Source organism: Xiphophorus couchianus, chromosome 4 (genome assembly GCF_001444195.1).
Source record: "Xiphophorus couchianus chromosome 4, X_couchianus-1.0, whole genome shotgun sequence".
NCBI lineage: Eukaryota > Metazoa > Chordata > Actinopteri > Cyprinodontiformes > Poeciliidae > Xiphophorus > Xiphophorus couchianus.
In genome coordinates, this window is record NC_040231.1 from 10500945 (window position 1) to 10516642 (window position 15698).

A 15698-nucleotide genomic window follows, 5' to 3' on the forward strand; every position below is an offset into this window, starting at 1 on the left:
TTGGTGCTAACTGTTTTTAAGGGGGCAAAAAGTGTATTTTGCAAAAAGGACTGGCCAAAGTTTCAGTAAACATGAGGGTCTGGATGCAAATTTGTTTCAAATTTGTTCCAGAGGTCCAAATATACATAATAATAAAGGTGTAAGTGTTCACAAGAAATAAAAATGTGTGAAATGCTTAAAATAAATCTGGCAACTTTAACATTTGTCAAGTGACTACAGGTTAAATATGGATACATTTAAAATGGATTGAATTACTATTTCAACTTAAAGTTTTGATCTCCTGACTCCTTGTTACTTCATTTCTAAACGTCTAACAGCGTCTTTGATAAAGGATTTTCTCCGACAACAGAAACCATCTTAAACATCTCGGTCGACTAACAGACCACAGGCAGGCGAGAGACAATGAGAATGTTTCAGGGCAGTTTTTGAAGATCAAAAGCTCACATCAAACCTGGTCAGAGTACGGAGAACAAAGCAGATGTCCCTTGCTCCCACCAGCTGCTGAGGACAACTTTAGAGAAGCCGGACACCACCGGGCATATCAGATTTACCTCAGAGGAGTCAGAGACAGCCAACAGTTCACTGCATTTTACTTTTATCCAATAGGAAGGTGCTATGCCTCAGTCAGAAGCCCGGCTCTAGCTCTGGCACCATGAGACAAGCCTTCTCTTACCTCTAACAAAGTGTAAGTTATGTCTGTAATTCCCACTAAGCATGGTCATGGATTTGAAAAGTCTGTGTTTAACATAGTTAATGTCGTAGCATTTGTCACTTTAACAGAATTTAGGAAGTGCCTCAGGTTATGCACTAGAAAAGCCAATTCCGTTTCCAGAGAAACTTCCATTACTTCTTGCCAGCAGATATTAATGAAGTCTGCCAAGCACAGTAGCTCATTTATAATATAACAGATTAACCTGTGATGAATTGGCAAACTGCACAATAGACTGTTCTGGCCCTGGAGTGACCAGTGTCTTATCTAACCTTTACAGATAGAAGCAGCAGAAGACACAGGAGACCCAGAGAGCCCTGTGGTGCAGGACGAAGACAGCACATGTTGTCTCCGGAGCAGAAAGGTCCGCAGACCTCTTTGCACAGCCTCAGTGTCAGATAATGCCAAATAATTACACATTATTTCAATATCCTGAAGTTTGAATCCTCCAAGACGAAACAACTGAAAAGACAGATTACTCATGCTTTTTCTTGCATTTTGACGTACAGAGCATCACAAAGTTATAAAATATGAAGCAACTTTAAAGATAACGTGAATTTAGGCCTTATAGTGTCACAACAATGGACAACTTGTACTAGATTAATTATAATGAATGGATAAAAAGAGCATAGTCACATCCAGCTCTGAAGAACCTGTAGTTCAGTTCACATTAAATCTTATTGATACTGAATAAGTTCATCTTAAATGTTTATTTGTTTGTTTTGACAATTACGGCTCACAGGGAATGAAAATTCAAATTCTCAAAAAATTTGAATTTTACTTGAGATCATTATAAAATATTTTTAAATGAGGAATGTTATGTTAGATTATGTGGAAGACTGCTGACTTGACAGATGTCTGGCACACATTCATAGCCTATACAACGCAGGTAATTCACAAAAAAAGTATTTGGTGCCTGTTAAAGTGCTGTACATATGTATGAAAAGTTAAGTGGAAGGAAGATATATCTCAGAAAAAAAATTATATTCAGATTTAAAAAAAAAAAAGTGTTTTCATTTCCTGTGAACCACAATTAGCAAAATTAACTAAAATAATCCTCAAATACATTGTTCTATGTGTAACAAATGTATTTAATATCCGATTTTCACTCTTTGGAGTGAATCAGTGGAATGATTGAAAATTTTCAGTGATATGGTAATTTACTAAGATGCGCCCGTAAGATGATTATTTTTCTACAGAATCTGTCAGGCTACAAATTCATAAACATAAATCAAAGAGCTTAACTGACAGACACAACCTTTCAAACTCGGATCTCACATGAAAAAATAACGACAACAAAATTCAAACATCAAACTGGCTAAGGACAGTTTTGACGCACGTCTACATGCTGCAGAGAGTGAAGTTTAAAGAAAGCCTCAGGAGATCTGAACATAATACAAGAGTCTTTCTTTATCAGCCTTCCTCTTTCATGAATACATTCAGATCGCTCTCAGGATGAATACGACCTCAGTCATGTCATCATATGGCGATGTCCCAAAGAGCCGGTGAACCCAGCATTGTAGGAAATAATGAACTGAACTGGAATACTCATAAAAGCCAAAATGGAGCAATGATTTGAGGCCATTTATCTAGGTCAAGAGAATAAATGCAGCTCGTTAAGAAGAGACAAATTACAGAGTAATACGACGCCAGCAGTATTATACCCTGACAGAGAGAAACTGTTTTCAGCGTTGCCCACTTTTTTCTTCTCACACTCACAGACCCACAGTAAACTTCATGTTCCCTCTGTTGTCTGTCTGTCTGCTCTCACTACACATTACACACAGAAGACGTTTCACCTCAAGAATCAACATAACGGTCAGCATTTGTGCCTGACCCAACCTGTGCATCCTCATTCAAACAGACGCGCGTGAGTCCATACAGTAAAGGCCATTATTGTTCCAATGGAGACACAAACACAAATATGGTGACAGAGTGAGAGAACAAGCAAATGGGGGGAAATGCTTGGGGGGGAACTTAACTAAAGGAAAAGGATTTATTTATTTTTTTAAAGATTTTGAGTGACTGGATCAATGGTAAACATAGTTTATGATTTTTACTTACTCAGCATTAGCCATAATGACGGATGCTGGAGAAGGGAAGCGATGAGGTGGTGAAGTCTCTCCACACGATTCCCCTTACTTTTGTTTTAGAGCTGCAGTTCGCCTTTCCACCTACGAGGTCCCGCTTTCATGCTAAACCTGCGGAGAGCACATCTAGTTACACCGTCAGGAACTCAGAGATGTAGTCTGACTGTACCTAACACAGCTTCACGCAGCAGGAAAATGTTATTTTATAACCCATAGAGTGTCTTGCAATATTATTCAAACCCCTTGAGCTTTTCCACATTGTTACAAACATGAGCCTGAGTGGAATTTTTAAGGTTTTATGTGATGTACCAAAACAAGGCAGCACTGTTAACTGGAAAGAAAATTATACATGGTTTCAACCTGCTAGAGGTTGTAAAAGACTTGAATAAGGGGGAAAGGTACACCTGTGGAAAGACAGCAAAATTTGAAAATTGATGTTCACAGACTCTTTATCCAATCTGACTGAGTTTAAGCTGCGTCACAAAGAAGAATAGCCAAACTTTTTATCTCTGGACGTGCAAAGCTTTTAAAGACAAACAGTAGCCCAAAAGCCAACAGAGCTACAGTCTCCGAGTCTTGAAAAAGTATTAATCCCCTTGATATTTTCTTCATTTATCTAATTTCAAACTCAAAATTCGATGCATTTTATCAGGACTTTGTGTGTTAGAACCACACAGACTGACAAAACAGTCAAAGAGAAGAAAAACAAAATATACATTTGAAAATTTTTACATATAAAGATGTCCTTCCTAGCAATGTTGTAGTATTCAAAACCGGTCTTGGTCTCGAAACCATTTTTTGATGGTCTCAGTCTCGACCGCATTTGGTCTCGGTCTTGTCTCGGCCTCGGGTGCTGAGGACTCGGGATTTTATTTCAAGACCAGTCAAGATCGCAACTGTGGAAACACAAAGTTACACCCTTGGACTAAGGTGTCGTATATATGGGACAACACTGCGTCCAAAAATCTGCAATATAGTGATGTGACATTCACAAACGATCCGAGTCTTCTGAACTTCTTTTTACTAAGAAGATAGGACTGGAGCCTCACTGAGAGCCGTTCTTTGTTCTTGTAATGCAGTACACTGCAGTAGTTATCATTATTTTATTTAATTATATACATTGATATTTATTTAATTAGTAAATAAATAAAACACAAGAATAAAAGAGCACGCAGAGCATGCGCATTGCTCATTGATTGTTTTCGTTCAAAGTGGCAGCTGTAATGTCTGCCATGATGGTAGACATTACAGCATTGTGCTGCCTGACTTCATGCAGTGGGAGAGAAGATGAGAACAGTCATGGTGAGCGCCTTGTGCTCGGTTACATCTTGCTCGTTGCTCTTTGGTCAGTGTTCATAGTTGTGCGTTGTTTACCGTCAGGGCATTGCCTCAATTGCTAGTGCAGACAGTGGTGATTTCTGACATGAATTATATGGGCAAATGCCCAGGGCATTATCTTTTTAGATAAGCAGAACAAAGAGTTTGTTCTGCTTTTAATATTGGTAAAATTTATTTCAGGTCTTAAGTATTTAATATCTAGGTGTTCTTATAGGAATGTGAATCTTTCAGATCAATTTGATTAGGAATTTTGATCATATTTCACATTTTATTGTGTCATGTAGCGCTGGGTACTGGTCTTGGTTTTGACTTGTCTCGGACAATAAAAGTCTTGATCTTGTCTCGGTCTCTATACACTCTGGTCTTGGTCTTGTTTTGGTCTCGGTTTAGGTGGTATTGACTACTACACTGCTTCCTAGAGTAAAATTTTGCTGCAGTTCTTCTGCCTGAGCAGTGGATCGATTGTCAAACCATATATCACTTTACTACGATTATGTAGTTATGCATTATTTTGTCCAGTTCTATTATACAAAATCAAAATAAAAAATATGAAAGTAACTTTTAAACTGATTTTGGTTGTTTTTCTGCTCATGTTTCATTTCACTTCCATGGAAGTTGTTCCTTGACTATCAAGATAAGCAATTAAAATAGGTGAGGAGGAGGAACTCACAAAGATGAATGAGGAGAAATCAGAGGAGCTCAAACAGTTGAATAAGGAGTTGAAGAACCAGAGGAGCCCGACTGAGGAGACAAGAAGCAGCTCAGAGAGGCTGAAGCTCAGATCGTCTTTGTGGAAAAGCAAAAGTCTGAGCTGGAAAATCGACAATTCAAAAGATAAAGAAGCAGAACTAAAAACTAAAAAGCGCAATCTTTGAGGTTTTAGGTTTATGTATTTTGGTTGCTTGTTATTATATACAGTATATATACTGTATATATATATATATATATATATATGTTTGATTTTCTTGTAAATGCCATAAAATTCTAAGTTTACATACATTTGGTCAGTATCAGAGATAGTTGACTTTTAAAGGAGAAGAGGGGGAGACATTATGTAAAATCAACTTATTTAGCTTTACATCTTGTTATAATGTTATTCCCTCATCGAAAACATACCTGGAGTGTTGCTTTGATTCTTTCATGCATGTTTCAGAAATTCTTGAATCTCCTGTGGCAGACATTCAGGGGTGCCTAAGCAAGACAAAATGTGTGAGTCTTTTTATTCAGTATTCACATTCTTACAAATTTTCCTGTGCAGCATTAAGTGGTCATATGTACTAAAATCAGAAGCTATTTCAATCAAAAACATCTTAACAGACCGAGTTACATGTTAACATAGGACCACTTCTTTGATATCACCTGCACAAATCTTGCATCCATTGAACTTGTGAGCTTGTGGAGTTTCTGCTTGAATTTCTTTGCAGGATGTCAGAATACCTTCCCAGAGCTGCTGTTTTGATATGAACTGCATCCCACCCTCAGATCTTCTGCTTGAGGAAACTCCAAAGGTTCTCAATAGGGTTGAGGTCAGAGGATGGTGACCACACTATGAGTTTCTCCCCTTTTATGCCCATAGCAGCCAATGACACAGTGGTATTCCTTGCAGCATGAGATGGTGCATTGTGATGTATGAAGATGATTTTGCTAGGTACGGCTCTTCTTTTTGAACCATGAAAAAAAGTGATCAGTCAGAAAGTTCATATACTTTGCTGAGGTCATTCTCACAACTTTGGGGACTCTGAAGGGGCCGACCAATGATTAACTCCCCGTGATTTCAGCCCAAAAAATGTAAATAATTTTTTCTTTAACTTTCCAAATATGCAGCACTCTGTTTTGATCCAACACATTGATAAACTACATGAAAATGTATGGTTGTAACAAAGTCTGGAATTGCGTCAGGAAATGTGAATATTTTTAAAAGATATGTTTTTAGATATTTTGACTGACTTATTTTGTTGTTAGAAACAGTTGCCTGCCTCATGGTGCCATGTCATCCAGTAGCTTTCTTGACCAAACAAAGCTCATGCACTGTGCTATCCACATACTTGCACACTTAGTCAAATTAAACACGATTAATACAGTTTTAAAAGCTGCTTCTAAAATGCCACAAACTTTTCTAGACGTTAGCTCTTATTTAGACTTGGCAGCTCTACATCCACCCATCAACAGAGTTGGCTTTCAGACTTCACTCGCTTCAACCACCAGTAATAATAGCTTATATTTTACACCTGCACTGAGAACCTTTTTGCTATTAGATGCACTGAATAACAGTAAAACCCACAGAGAGAGCCTCTTACCTGTGATTGATTTATATTGTTGATATGTAATTGTGCCTCTCGTTGCTCCCCTGCAGAAAGTAATGTCTCCCTCGGTGGCGCTCACAGCGAGTGAAGCAGCGGCGGCAGGCTCGCAGTGTGTGTAGGCTGCAGCAATCCTCTGCACTTTTGCTTTGGACGAGCACCGCCGCTGCTTTCGCTGCTCCCTTGCGCTGTGCGGATTTCGGTGCAAAACCAGAGGCTGCAACTCGAATGCATGAAGCATCGTCACTCAACAAGAGCCATGTTAGCTTTAAGTGCAGTCATAAGAACCGAGTCAATTGCCCCCCCTCCCTCCTCCTCTTTTCTTTTTTTCTTTATCTCCCTGGATTAGACGAGTTGAGTTGGGGGTCCGGGTTGCGCTCCCCAGCCGAGGGCTTCCCCGACGTGCGCAGCGGGGAACCCTGCGAGAGGGGAGCTGTCCAGGTGCTGAAAACAGCCCGACGGAGCCTCGGCTCTGTCAGAGAAGCGCCTCCGGAGCGGCGGGAGGACGGAACACCGCGTATTTTCACGCGAAGGCGGCCAAAACATTGACGCTTTCGTGCCAAAGTCTGGCGGTAGCCAGTGAATCGTGTGACATTTGCATCGATCCGGTCACGACAGAGCAGTAAAAACATTAGCCGTGGGGTGGATCTGTGTGCATGAGCGGGATAAGAAAAACCTGCGAGTCAAAGGTGTGCGGTTCCCCAGTTGAGGCCAATTTAGGATCGGATCGTTGCCTCGGAGGATTTTATTAGCTTTACGCCTAGTTGGTCGCTCCTCTCGGTGTCATGAGCTACGTTTTTTTTTTTTCCTGGTGTCCCAAAATAAAGATACTATGGGAATATAAACTGCCTGTGCAGCAATTGGCTTAACCATTTGTCACTCATCGGGATTAGCCAGTCGATGGTTAAAGAGTGCATCCATCAATCTGAAGCGTCGCTGCTTCTTTTAAACACGCCTGGATGTGGGCTGCTGAGGATGTAAGAAGTTGACGCGCATATTTTAAGGGAGTTTGACAAAAATCTACCAATTTAAGCTATAATATTGTCTACAGATAATGTTGAATGATTCGATTCCAAACAATATTTACAATAAACTGCATGTCTAATTTATTGTCTGTTTAAGGAAAACCTGATTGGGCATAAATAAGTCTGACAATAACCAAACTTATTTTCTTTTATCTAATACAATTTATATTCATATTTATTTCAAAAACTATACATGGTGTATTATATTACAGTTAAACGATGTACAAGAGTTATTTTCTGAAAAAGAAAAAGATTTTGGAATTTTTTTAAATAGTTTTTTGTTACAATCACAGTTGCAGCTTTTTTTTCTTCTTTTTTTTCACAATGACACCATCAGCAACGTTCAAGACAAAACAATCACCTGATAAACCATGTATATGTTGAAACTGCACCAATTAGCAACAAACTGTTCAGCATCGGTAAAAATAAAAATAAGAAAAAAATCGACATAAAGATTAGCATTTAGTACATTTTTAGAGGGATGAATGCTATTAGACATGCTGTCCCATTTCTCCTAACTTTTTCATTTTCTGTCAGTCACAAACTTCAATGTATTTATTTAACATTTATGTGGTAGACCAACACCAAGTAGTAAATAATTGTGAAGTGAAAATGAAAAATGCTTTATTTTCCTTCAAATTTGCAATTATTATGACCTTTTGTTGGTCTATAAACACAAAATCCTAATTAAATACATCGTCACTTACCAAAATGTAAAAAGGTTCAAAGAGTGTGAATCTAGGCACTGAAGAGACATCTTTAAAGCTGAGCACTTTCTACAACTTGTATCTGAAAATGAAAAACATCCAAACTAAACATTCGGCATGCAGGGCAAATTATCACTTTGCCGTTTCACTTACAAAAGTGAAACGGCATTTCAAATAATCTAGCATGTAATGATCCAAAAACCCAAATACTGCTATCCCCCCAATCTGTACATGTTTTCTCCAACAACTTGACTCAAGCAGAAAACTTGAAAAAAGCCTAAGATTTTGGAAGCTGAGATAATACGACCAGCGTGCCAAGCTAACAGCTGGATGAATTAAACAGAGGTATAAAAAAAATAAAAAATTGAAATCTGTAGGTTAACACTGGTGACACAAAACGGTGTCAAACTTGCCAAAGCTTACCCTGATTTTGTGGAAGAAAAACAAACCAAATTTCTTTACCTCCATGAACAAAAAAGTGCAGCCACGGGGAAGAATATGTCTTCAGTGTGCGAGGAAACTGGGGTGAAAAACATAAACATACTACTAACACAAGTGGAATTTGTTGTCAGTATGTACACTCTGGGCAAATCTTTTCTTCTCAAAGTTTCCAAGACTTAAAACCTCCAAAGGTTTTGCCATTACACCTTCATGGCTGAGGGGATTATTGTCCTGCTTTGTAAGCATAAATGAAGAGAGCAATATCCTGGGTGACACTATGTACATGATGTCTGCTGCTCCAAGTCGTTGTTGACAACAGAAGCATGACACGTTGACTTCTTTCCTCTTACTCCTTCTTCCCACTGGTCAGTCAGCCAAAGTGGACCAGAGTCATGACGGTGGTGTATTCGTGCTGCAAGGTGTCGGAGTCGGAGTTGCAGAGGGTGTAGTCGTCTTTAACAATCCGGTCACAGCCGATCTCGCCGTTGCCAAACAGACCAAACAGCGGAGTATTGGGGAAGACCTTGTGAAAAGCGTCGGCCTCCACGTTGTGCTGGTTGTGGTAGTAGTTCTGGCCCCTCCCCACGCAGGCAAACATGAAGCCCAGGGTGTTTCTCTCAGGAATCCTGGCTGCCTTTAGCCGTCTGACCGTGGCCTCCGCTTCCTTTGCGGTGCCAACGTCTTGGTCAAGGAGCACGGACGCCCCCTGAACTTTATGGCCGCTCAGAGCCAGGCCAATCACACCGTATGATCCCTTGCTGCAGCTACAGAGATTGAGATGACGAAAACTGTAAGCACTACGCCATATGTATTAAGTCGTCAAATCCGATGTGGAGCCTTAAACTCACCAATCTCTGGGAGGAGAGAAGACGCCTTCCACCAGCCCTCCTGCAATTAAAGCCTTGCTGTTTGTCAGCGGCTCCAGGATCTGGCTGAGGAACCGTGCTCCTCCAGATTTATACGCTTCATAGATGAACATCACCACTACGCGTAGCTCTGGGTTGTCAACTAGTCCTAGAAAAAACAACAAGACAAAATATAAGAGGCTGCTAAGGATTGGATTTCTCTTAACTTATTGAACATCTGCACTCACCTGCTTCTTTCATGGCTGACAGAGAGATTGTTTTCTTACAAAAGTGAAACGGCTTGATGTGAACACCATCAGTGTTGGGGAGCATGACTGCAAAGCCTGCCTCCCCTTCCTGGTACTCCTTAGGAGCACCAGTCCACGAACCGGTCGGAGTTACTGTTAAAAAGGTGAAAACCATGCTGAGTGAGTATACATGCTACATAATCTGCATTTCCCAAACTCCTTATTCGTCATCAAATTATCCATTCTAATAAGGCATCACAAACAATTTTCTTCAGTAGTGATCATTAAACCACATCTCAAAGTTCCACCTTATTAATTTTTTTTTTCATTACGTTACAAGCAAAATAAACCATGAAAACTTCAAATTCAAGAAAATAAATCCTAAAGAGTTTCATGCTGGCTTTTACTAAGTCACCACCTACTGGAGTTTAGAGAAACTGCAGCAGCATACTTTTATTACAGAAAGAAATACGAGTTTCATTAAAAAACAAAAAATTGAAACAACCACAAACTGACAACAAAAGTAATCAGTCCAGGATATAAATATGTTGCTATGGAAATTAGAGAACGATAAGCCGCTCTACAATAGATATAAAGGTTCAGAAGACAGACTGTCTCAATCACCACTCCTAAGCTTTTATTGGATAAGGATGTTAAATTAGGTTGTAAATTATTCCTGAGCCTAACTGTTGATGTACAGCTGAATTAGTACAAAGAAAATACTAATTCTGAAATGGATAAATGTTGCAAGTGCCTGCATTCCATTCCTGTCCTCACCTAGTTCCAGATTTAGGTTTGAACTAGTATTTGTAACCAGCTGTAAAACAGCGAGTAGTAAAGTTACAACCTGGACCTCATTAATCAGGGCCAACACAAAGATTTAATAGATAGACAACCAATTTACCCACACAGCCACACAGCACCTTGCTAAACTATTCATCTCAATCAAACTTTTCCTTGTTTTGTCATACTGTAACCACAAGCTTTAATGTATTTTATTTATTTACTTACTTATTTGTTCATTATGTGATATGCAAAGACAGAGAGGCACATAAGTGTGAAGTGGAACAAAAATGAAACATTTTACAAACACTCTAAAAAGTATGATATCCACTTGTATCCAACCTATCTTCCTCAGTTTAGACTGAATACAATTGCACAACAAATTATGACCCACTGTGTGATGGTCACACACACAAAATCTAAATAACATACACTGACATTTGTGGCAGACAGTGTCTTACTTTTATCAGCCCTTAGAACCTCCTGCTACCTTCCTAATGTAGTATTTGGTTTCATTAAACAAAGCAGTACTTTTTGTAACTATGGCAACACTGAAGTAAAGCCGAGATGTTTAAAAGTGAAAAAAGGAAAGAAGGTAAAAGAAATTATAGAGGATAGAAATTCTGTCGACTGAATACAGAAAACGGCTTCAGCAGTTATTTTACACCAACACATCCGTCTCATCTCCTTCAACCATTTAAGCCAAGAAATCTAAACTAACTCTCTGCAACCAGTAATAAAAGATGCATGATAAAACCACTTTTGAATATTAAAGCAACATGGACGAAGGTGGTCTGTTAAGTCTAGACTGCATCATCCTTGTGGTCTAGACTCATCAGCCCACATTAAATTCTTGGAGCAACAGAATAAGAACATTGCCAGATAAAGTGATGCACGCATCACACTTAGGGTTATTAATAAAAGAGAGAGCAGTGGTATGTCTGAGGCCACTTCAGCTGGTTGTGAATATGTTAAGTAACACTGAATGCTCGAAAACCATATGACCGAATATACCGAAAACTAAAATAAAGGTTTTGTATTCTGACTGCACTCTCATTTTACAAGCTGATAATGCCGAGGTTCACCAGGTTTAAATCGTAGGAGTAATTTGAGCAACACTGCATAGAGATCTGCAACCAACCTTGACATGTTAAGGGTCTTAAGCAGCAACCTTTGATCCAATTCCACAAAGACAGAAATTATGTGCTTAAGAAAACATAACTAATCAAAACTGAAGGTGGACTACATATTGGATCGTCAGACTGTGACTTTTTAGTTCAAAGAGCTGCATTATGACATCACTTCTTTTTATTTTGAATAAAGTGCTATTTGAGATGTTTGAAATCTCACCACACTGACAATTTATTTTAGCAGAATCAGTTAAACAGGCTGAACTTGTTAGTCACCTATGGCTGCAATATTACAAAATGTCAGTGTTGTTACCATCAGCTCATGCAGCTATTAAACATGGCAGACAGAGAGCCTCATAAGCACATTCTCTGGAGGAAGGAGAACAACACTGATGGAGAATCGCTTCTCCAGGGGACTGTGATTATAACGAGAAATGGGAGGCTCAGCAGTGGGGACAGCGGGCCATCGATCAGCGAGCGACACAGCAAGATGCAAGCCGTGAGCGGAACTTTCCAAGCAGGCAGAAGCAGAGAGAATTCACTGGTCTTCTTATAGAGGTTAAACAAATCAGAGGAACACAGTACAATGCATACACATGTTTATAGTTCAGATTTACAACATTAATTAAACACACTAGTGGAGAATTGTGGCAGGTTCAAATACATATTTTATATGCAAAAGGGTTAGTGTGTGATTTTTTTTTCCCCCATAGGTAAATAAATAGAAAAGAAAGAAGAGAAAAACTCACAGACTATGCCTGGTGTAGCGATGCCAACGATGTCACAGCCTTTGGGGAAGATCTGGTTCAGTTCTTCAGCCGTACTCATGCATTGGCGACTCTTTTTTGCTTCAGTTTAGAAGAAGAAGAAAAATCATTGTAATCAAATCGATACAGAACTTTCAATTATTTGGATTTAAAACTAGCATTAGAGAGGCATCAGATAAGAGTGACATTGAATTTACAACATTATGAGAATCTCACATTTAAAAGGTTAAAAACCAAGCAAATGTTGGATTGTTTGTTGCATTTGAATCTGAATGCATTAATTTTCACTAGAATACAACCTTAACATGCTGAGGGCCTAATGTAAATAAGCCAAAGATTTTAAATCCTAAATCTAGTCTTATTCCTTAACAGCTAAGCTACTAAAACTGCCACTCAACAAAGCTGACTTTATTAGGAAACAGTCCCAAAAACACATTGAGGTGTATGAAAAACATCGAAAGTAGCAAAATTAGGTTTTTATGTCATACTTGGGTAAAGTAAGAAGAAAAAGGGTGAAGTTGGCAACATACAGTAGACTACAGGGCTAATCAAAATTACCAAATTGAAAACAATAAACAAGATGGGTTTTTTTGTAAGTTGCCAAAACAAAAAGTATGATGGTCCAAACAGTGCGAGACAAACATTATTCAAGAACATGTTCTCTACAATTATAAAAGCCTCCTGCTGAGTCACAGAGAAAATGATTACTACTGACCTTTGCTCTGTTCATAACAATAAGCTTGTCCAGTCAAGGCCTCACAGTCGACCATCATCAGGACTGTTTTAGGCAGGAGGAATACTTTCTGAAAACAACAGGAAAGAAATTGAACATGTTAAAGCACTTACTGTTAAACTGATGAATAATGTTGGGATGCTTGAAGTAATTATACCTGAAAGGAAGCTTTATTAATCTGTTGGTAACCTCTAAGTTACAGAACTGTGAAAAACTTCTAGGTCATTCCTCATTTCACTCCATTTATCTTCCAAGAAGATTTTAAGTAGTCCTAATCAAAATTAACCCAGGAACACATTTAATTCTCCTTTATGTGTCATTCTACATCACATCTACTACGCTCACTGCCTCATCAGATGGAGAAGCATTGTCAAAAATAGTTAACATTTCACGCACCCTCCATTTAATCTGATACATCCTGTGGAGAATTTGCAGACAGATCAATTCCAGAACTAACATCATCATTCATAGAACCATAAGTATGCAAAGATATATTACCACCTGTCTAATTTATTAGCTGCTTAATATCTGCCTCAATTGTGCAATAATGCACAAATTACAGGGCTTTACAACATGTTAAACAGATATCAATACAATATTAATGTGCTTGATACATTACAAGCATTTATACCACTTTGTGTACAATCAATATTCTGTCTTCAACCTCACTGCAGTGAGATTGAACAAAGTGACAAAGATGACACTGTCCAAGACGTTTAAGTTTACAGAAAGTGTTGGAAGCATCATTATGATGGATGAGAAACAGACCAGACAGGAACATTTGGATCTATTGCAACTGTGACCATCATTGCCACAATACTACAATTGTTGATTTTACCATCACAGTTGCATGAATTTGTAATATTATGCAACACAAACCTGTTTTACTTCCTTAGCTAAACAAACAGAAAACAGCAAAGACACATGTGTATTAAGCTTCTTTGAAACTGCAACCAATAAGAGGTTTTACTTCTTTATGAATCAGAAAATCAGTGAAATGTATTTTATTTCAAACAGAGTGTTGTATTTGTTAGCACCTATGTCAGATCATTTTAATGATTACGGTGTACAATTAATGAGGACACGGGATTTGGTTTCTCAAAAAAATTGAATATTACACAAAACCAATGAAAACAAATTACAGAATTACATAAAGATTTTACTCTATTGGTATGGCCTCCAGACTCCTGTCCTTGAAAGTCAAAGTCTTGCAACTTTTAGATGCATCCCTAGTTCAACACCTGAATCAAATTAAGGACTCATTAGGGCACCTCTGCAGTACTTGATATGTTGAGAAGGTTTCAATATGCCAAGGTGTTGCAAGTTTTAACAGGAATTAATTTAAAAGTTGCAAGACAGTGACTCTCAGTGACTGGAGTTCAATCATGAGGAAGACTGCAGACTTGACATTTCTTTACCAAACATATGGAGATGGCCAAAACACCCAACAGATTTGGTCTATTATTGAGAGGAAGATGAGAAACATCAGAGGCATCAATGCAGAGAAACTGAATGCAACTTTTAAAGCAACCTGGGATTCCATAACACCTAAGATCTGCTAAAGGCTGATCTATGTTGCAACGATAGAGCTCCAACCCAACATTTAGTGCACATACTGGCTATATGTTACAGTAAAAATGACATTTTAGTTTTAAGAACCCCGTTTTTGATTGGTCTAAATACACATTTAGTTTTCTGATAAAGGGTTGTCATTTCCGGTAAGCCATAATTATGAAATAACCAAAGTAAACGTCATACGTCACTCTGTGTGCAATTGAGTTTCACTTTCTGAATTGCTGAAATAAATTAATTTACCGATGATTATTCTAATTTAACGATATACCTTTACATTAACGAAGTTAAGGAGCAACATAGCAGCTATCACCGTGTGATTTCTTTTAAACCGACAAAGAAGGTTCTTTGTTTTTCCCTTTCCAAGTGGTTGTTTCTCCTCTACTTCTCTTTTTCGGTTCATCTCCAGCCATACTTTTTACGGTTTTCAGTTTTGCAATTTACCTCCACTTCTTCAGCCAGGATGCTGCAGAAAGAGTGAAGCTCTGTGGTGCAGGGTCCAGAGGAGGAGACCCAGGTCAGATGCTGCTGAGTCCGAAGCACTCTGCGGGCACAGTTCCTCCACAATCTGCACACACTAACCAGGACACACACTTTCACCTGCTGCCCAACCAAAACCATACACACTCAAAAAGAGTACGCGTCTCTGCTTACAATCTAAGAATATAATGCATCACTTTGATAACCAACTACCGATTTTTCTTTCAGGTTACTCTCCAGCTTACTTGTTTTAGATAAATATTTTCATTTTTTTTAATTCAGGAGACTAAGGCTAGCCAAGATAGCAGTTTAGCTTGTAAACATTTCCCATTACCTGGCGACCTGCAGAAGCGATTTGGTTGGTATGAACATGAGAACTCTCTCAACCACTTCGGCGACATTGCTGAGTACATATGCAGCCTTGCTGTCTTGAAAAGGTTCGCAAAAATCCAGACTTTCACTCATATTTCAATATCCGATGGTCGGTTATCCCAGATAGGAACTTTTACCTCTGCACTTCCTTTGTTGAA

The 15698-nt window shown here is 38.7% G+C and overlaps 2 protein-coding genes across 4 annotated transcripts in view; both read right to left on the bottom strand.

Moving 5' to 3' along the window:
- LOC114143036 (transmembrane protein 266-like) overlaps positions 1–7504 on the bottom strand; it is a 42133-nt gene extending 34629 nt beyond the window's left edge. The window contains exons 1-4 of one of the 3 annotated variants that reach the window (XM_028014742.1): positions 6435–7362; positions 5254–5328; positions 4808–4878; positions 2774–2910 (exon numbers count right to left, since the gene is read on the bottom strand). In XM_028014742.1, the coding sequence (XP_027870543.1) occupies positions 2774–2787 (14 nt within the window). In that variant the 5' untranslated portion in view covers positions 2788–2910; positions 4808–4878; positions 5254–5328; positions 6435–7362. Of the gene's footprint in view, positions 1–2773; positions 2911–4807; positions 4923–5253; positions 5329–6434 lie in introns of those variants that run through there. The other 2 variants (XM_028014744.1, XM_028014743.1) reach the window with 2 other exon arrangements.
- Positions 7505–7619: 115 nt separating this feature from the next.
- fbxo22 (F-box protein 22) lies at positions 7620–15693 on the bottom strand. Its single transcript, XM_028014745.1, has 7 exons — positions 15503–15693; positions 15133–15265; positions 13099–13186; positions 12366–12464; positions 9704–9856; positions 9459–9624; positions 7620–9374 (listed from the first exon to the last, which is right to left on the bottom strand). The coding sequence occupies exons 1-7, from the start codon at positions 15631–15633 to the stop codon at positions 8981–8983; spliced, it is 1164 nt and encodes a 387-aa protein (XP_027870546.1). The 5' UTR covers positions 15634–15693; the 3' UTR covers positions 7620–8980.
- Positions 15694–15698: the final 5 nt, after the last annotated feature.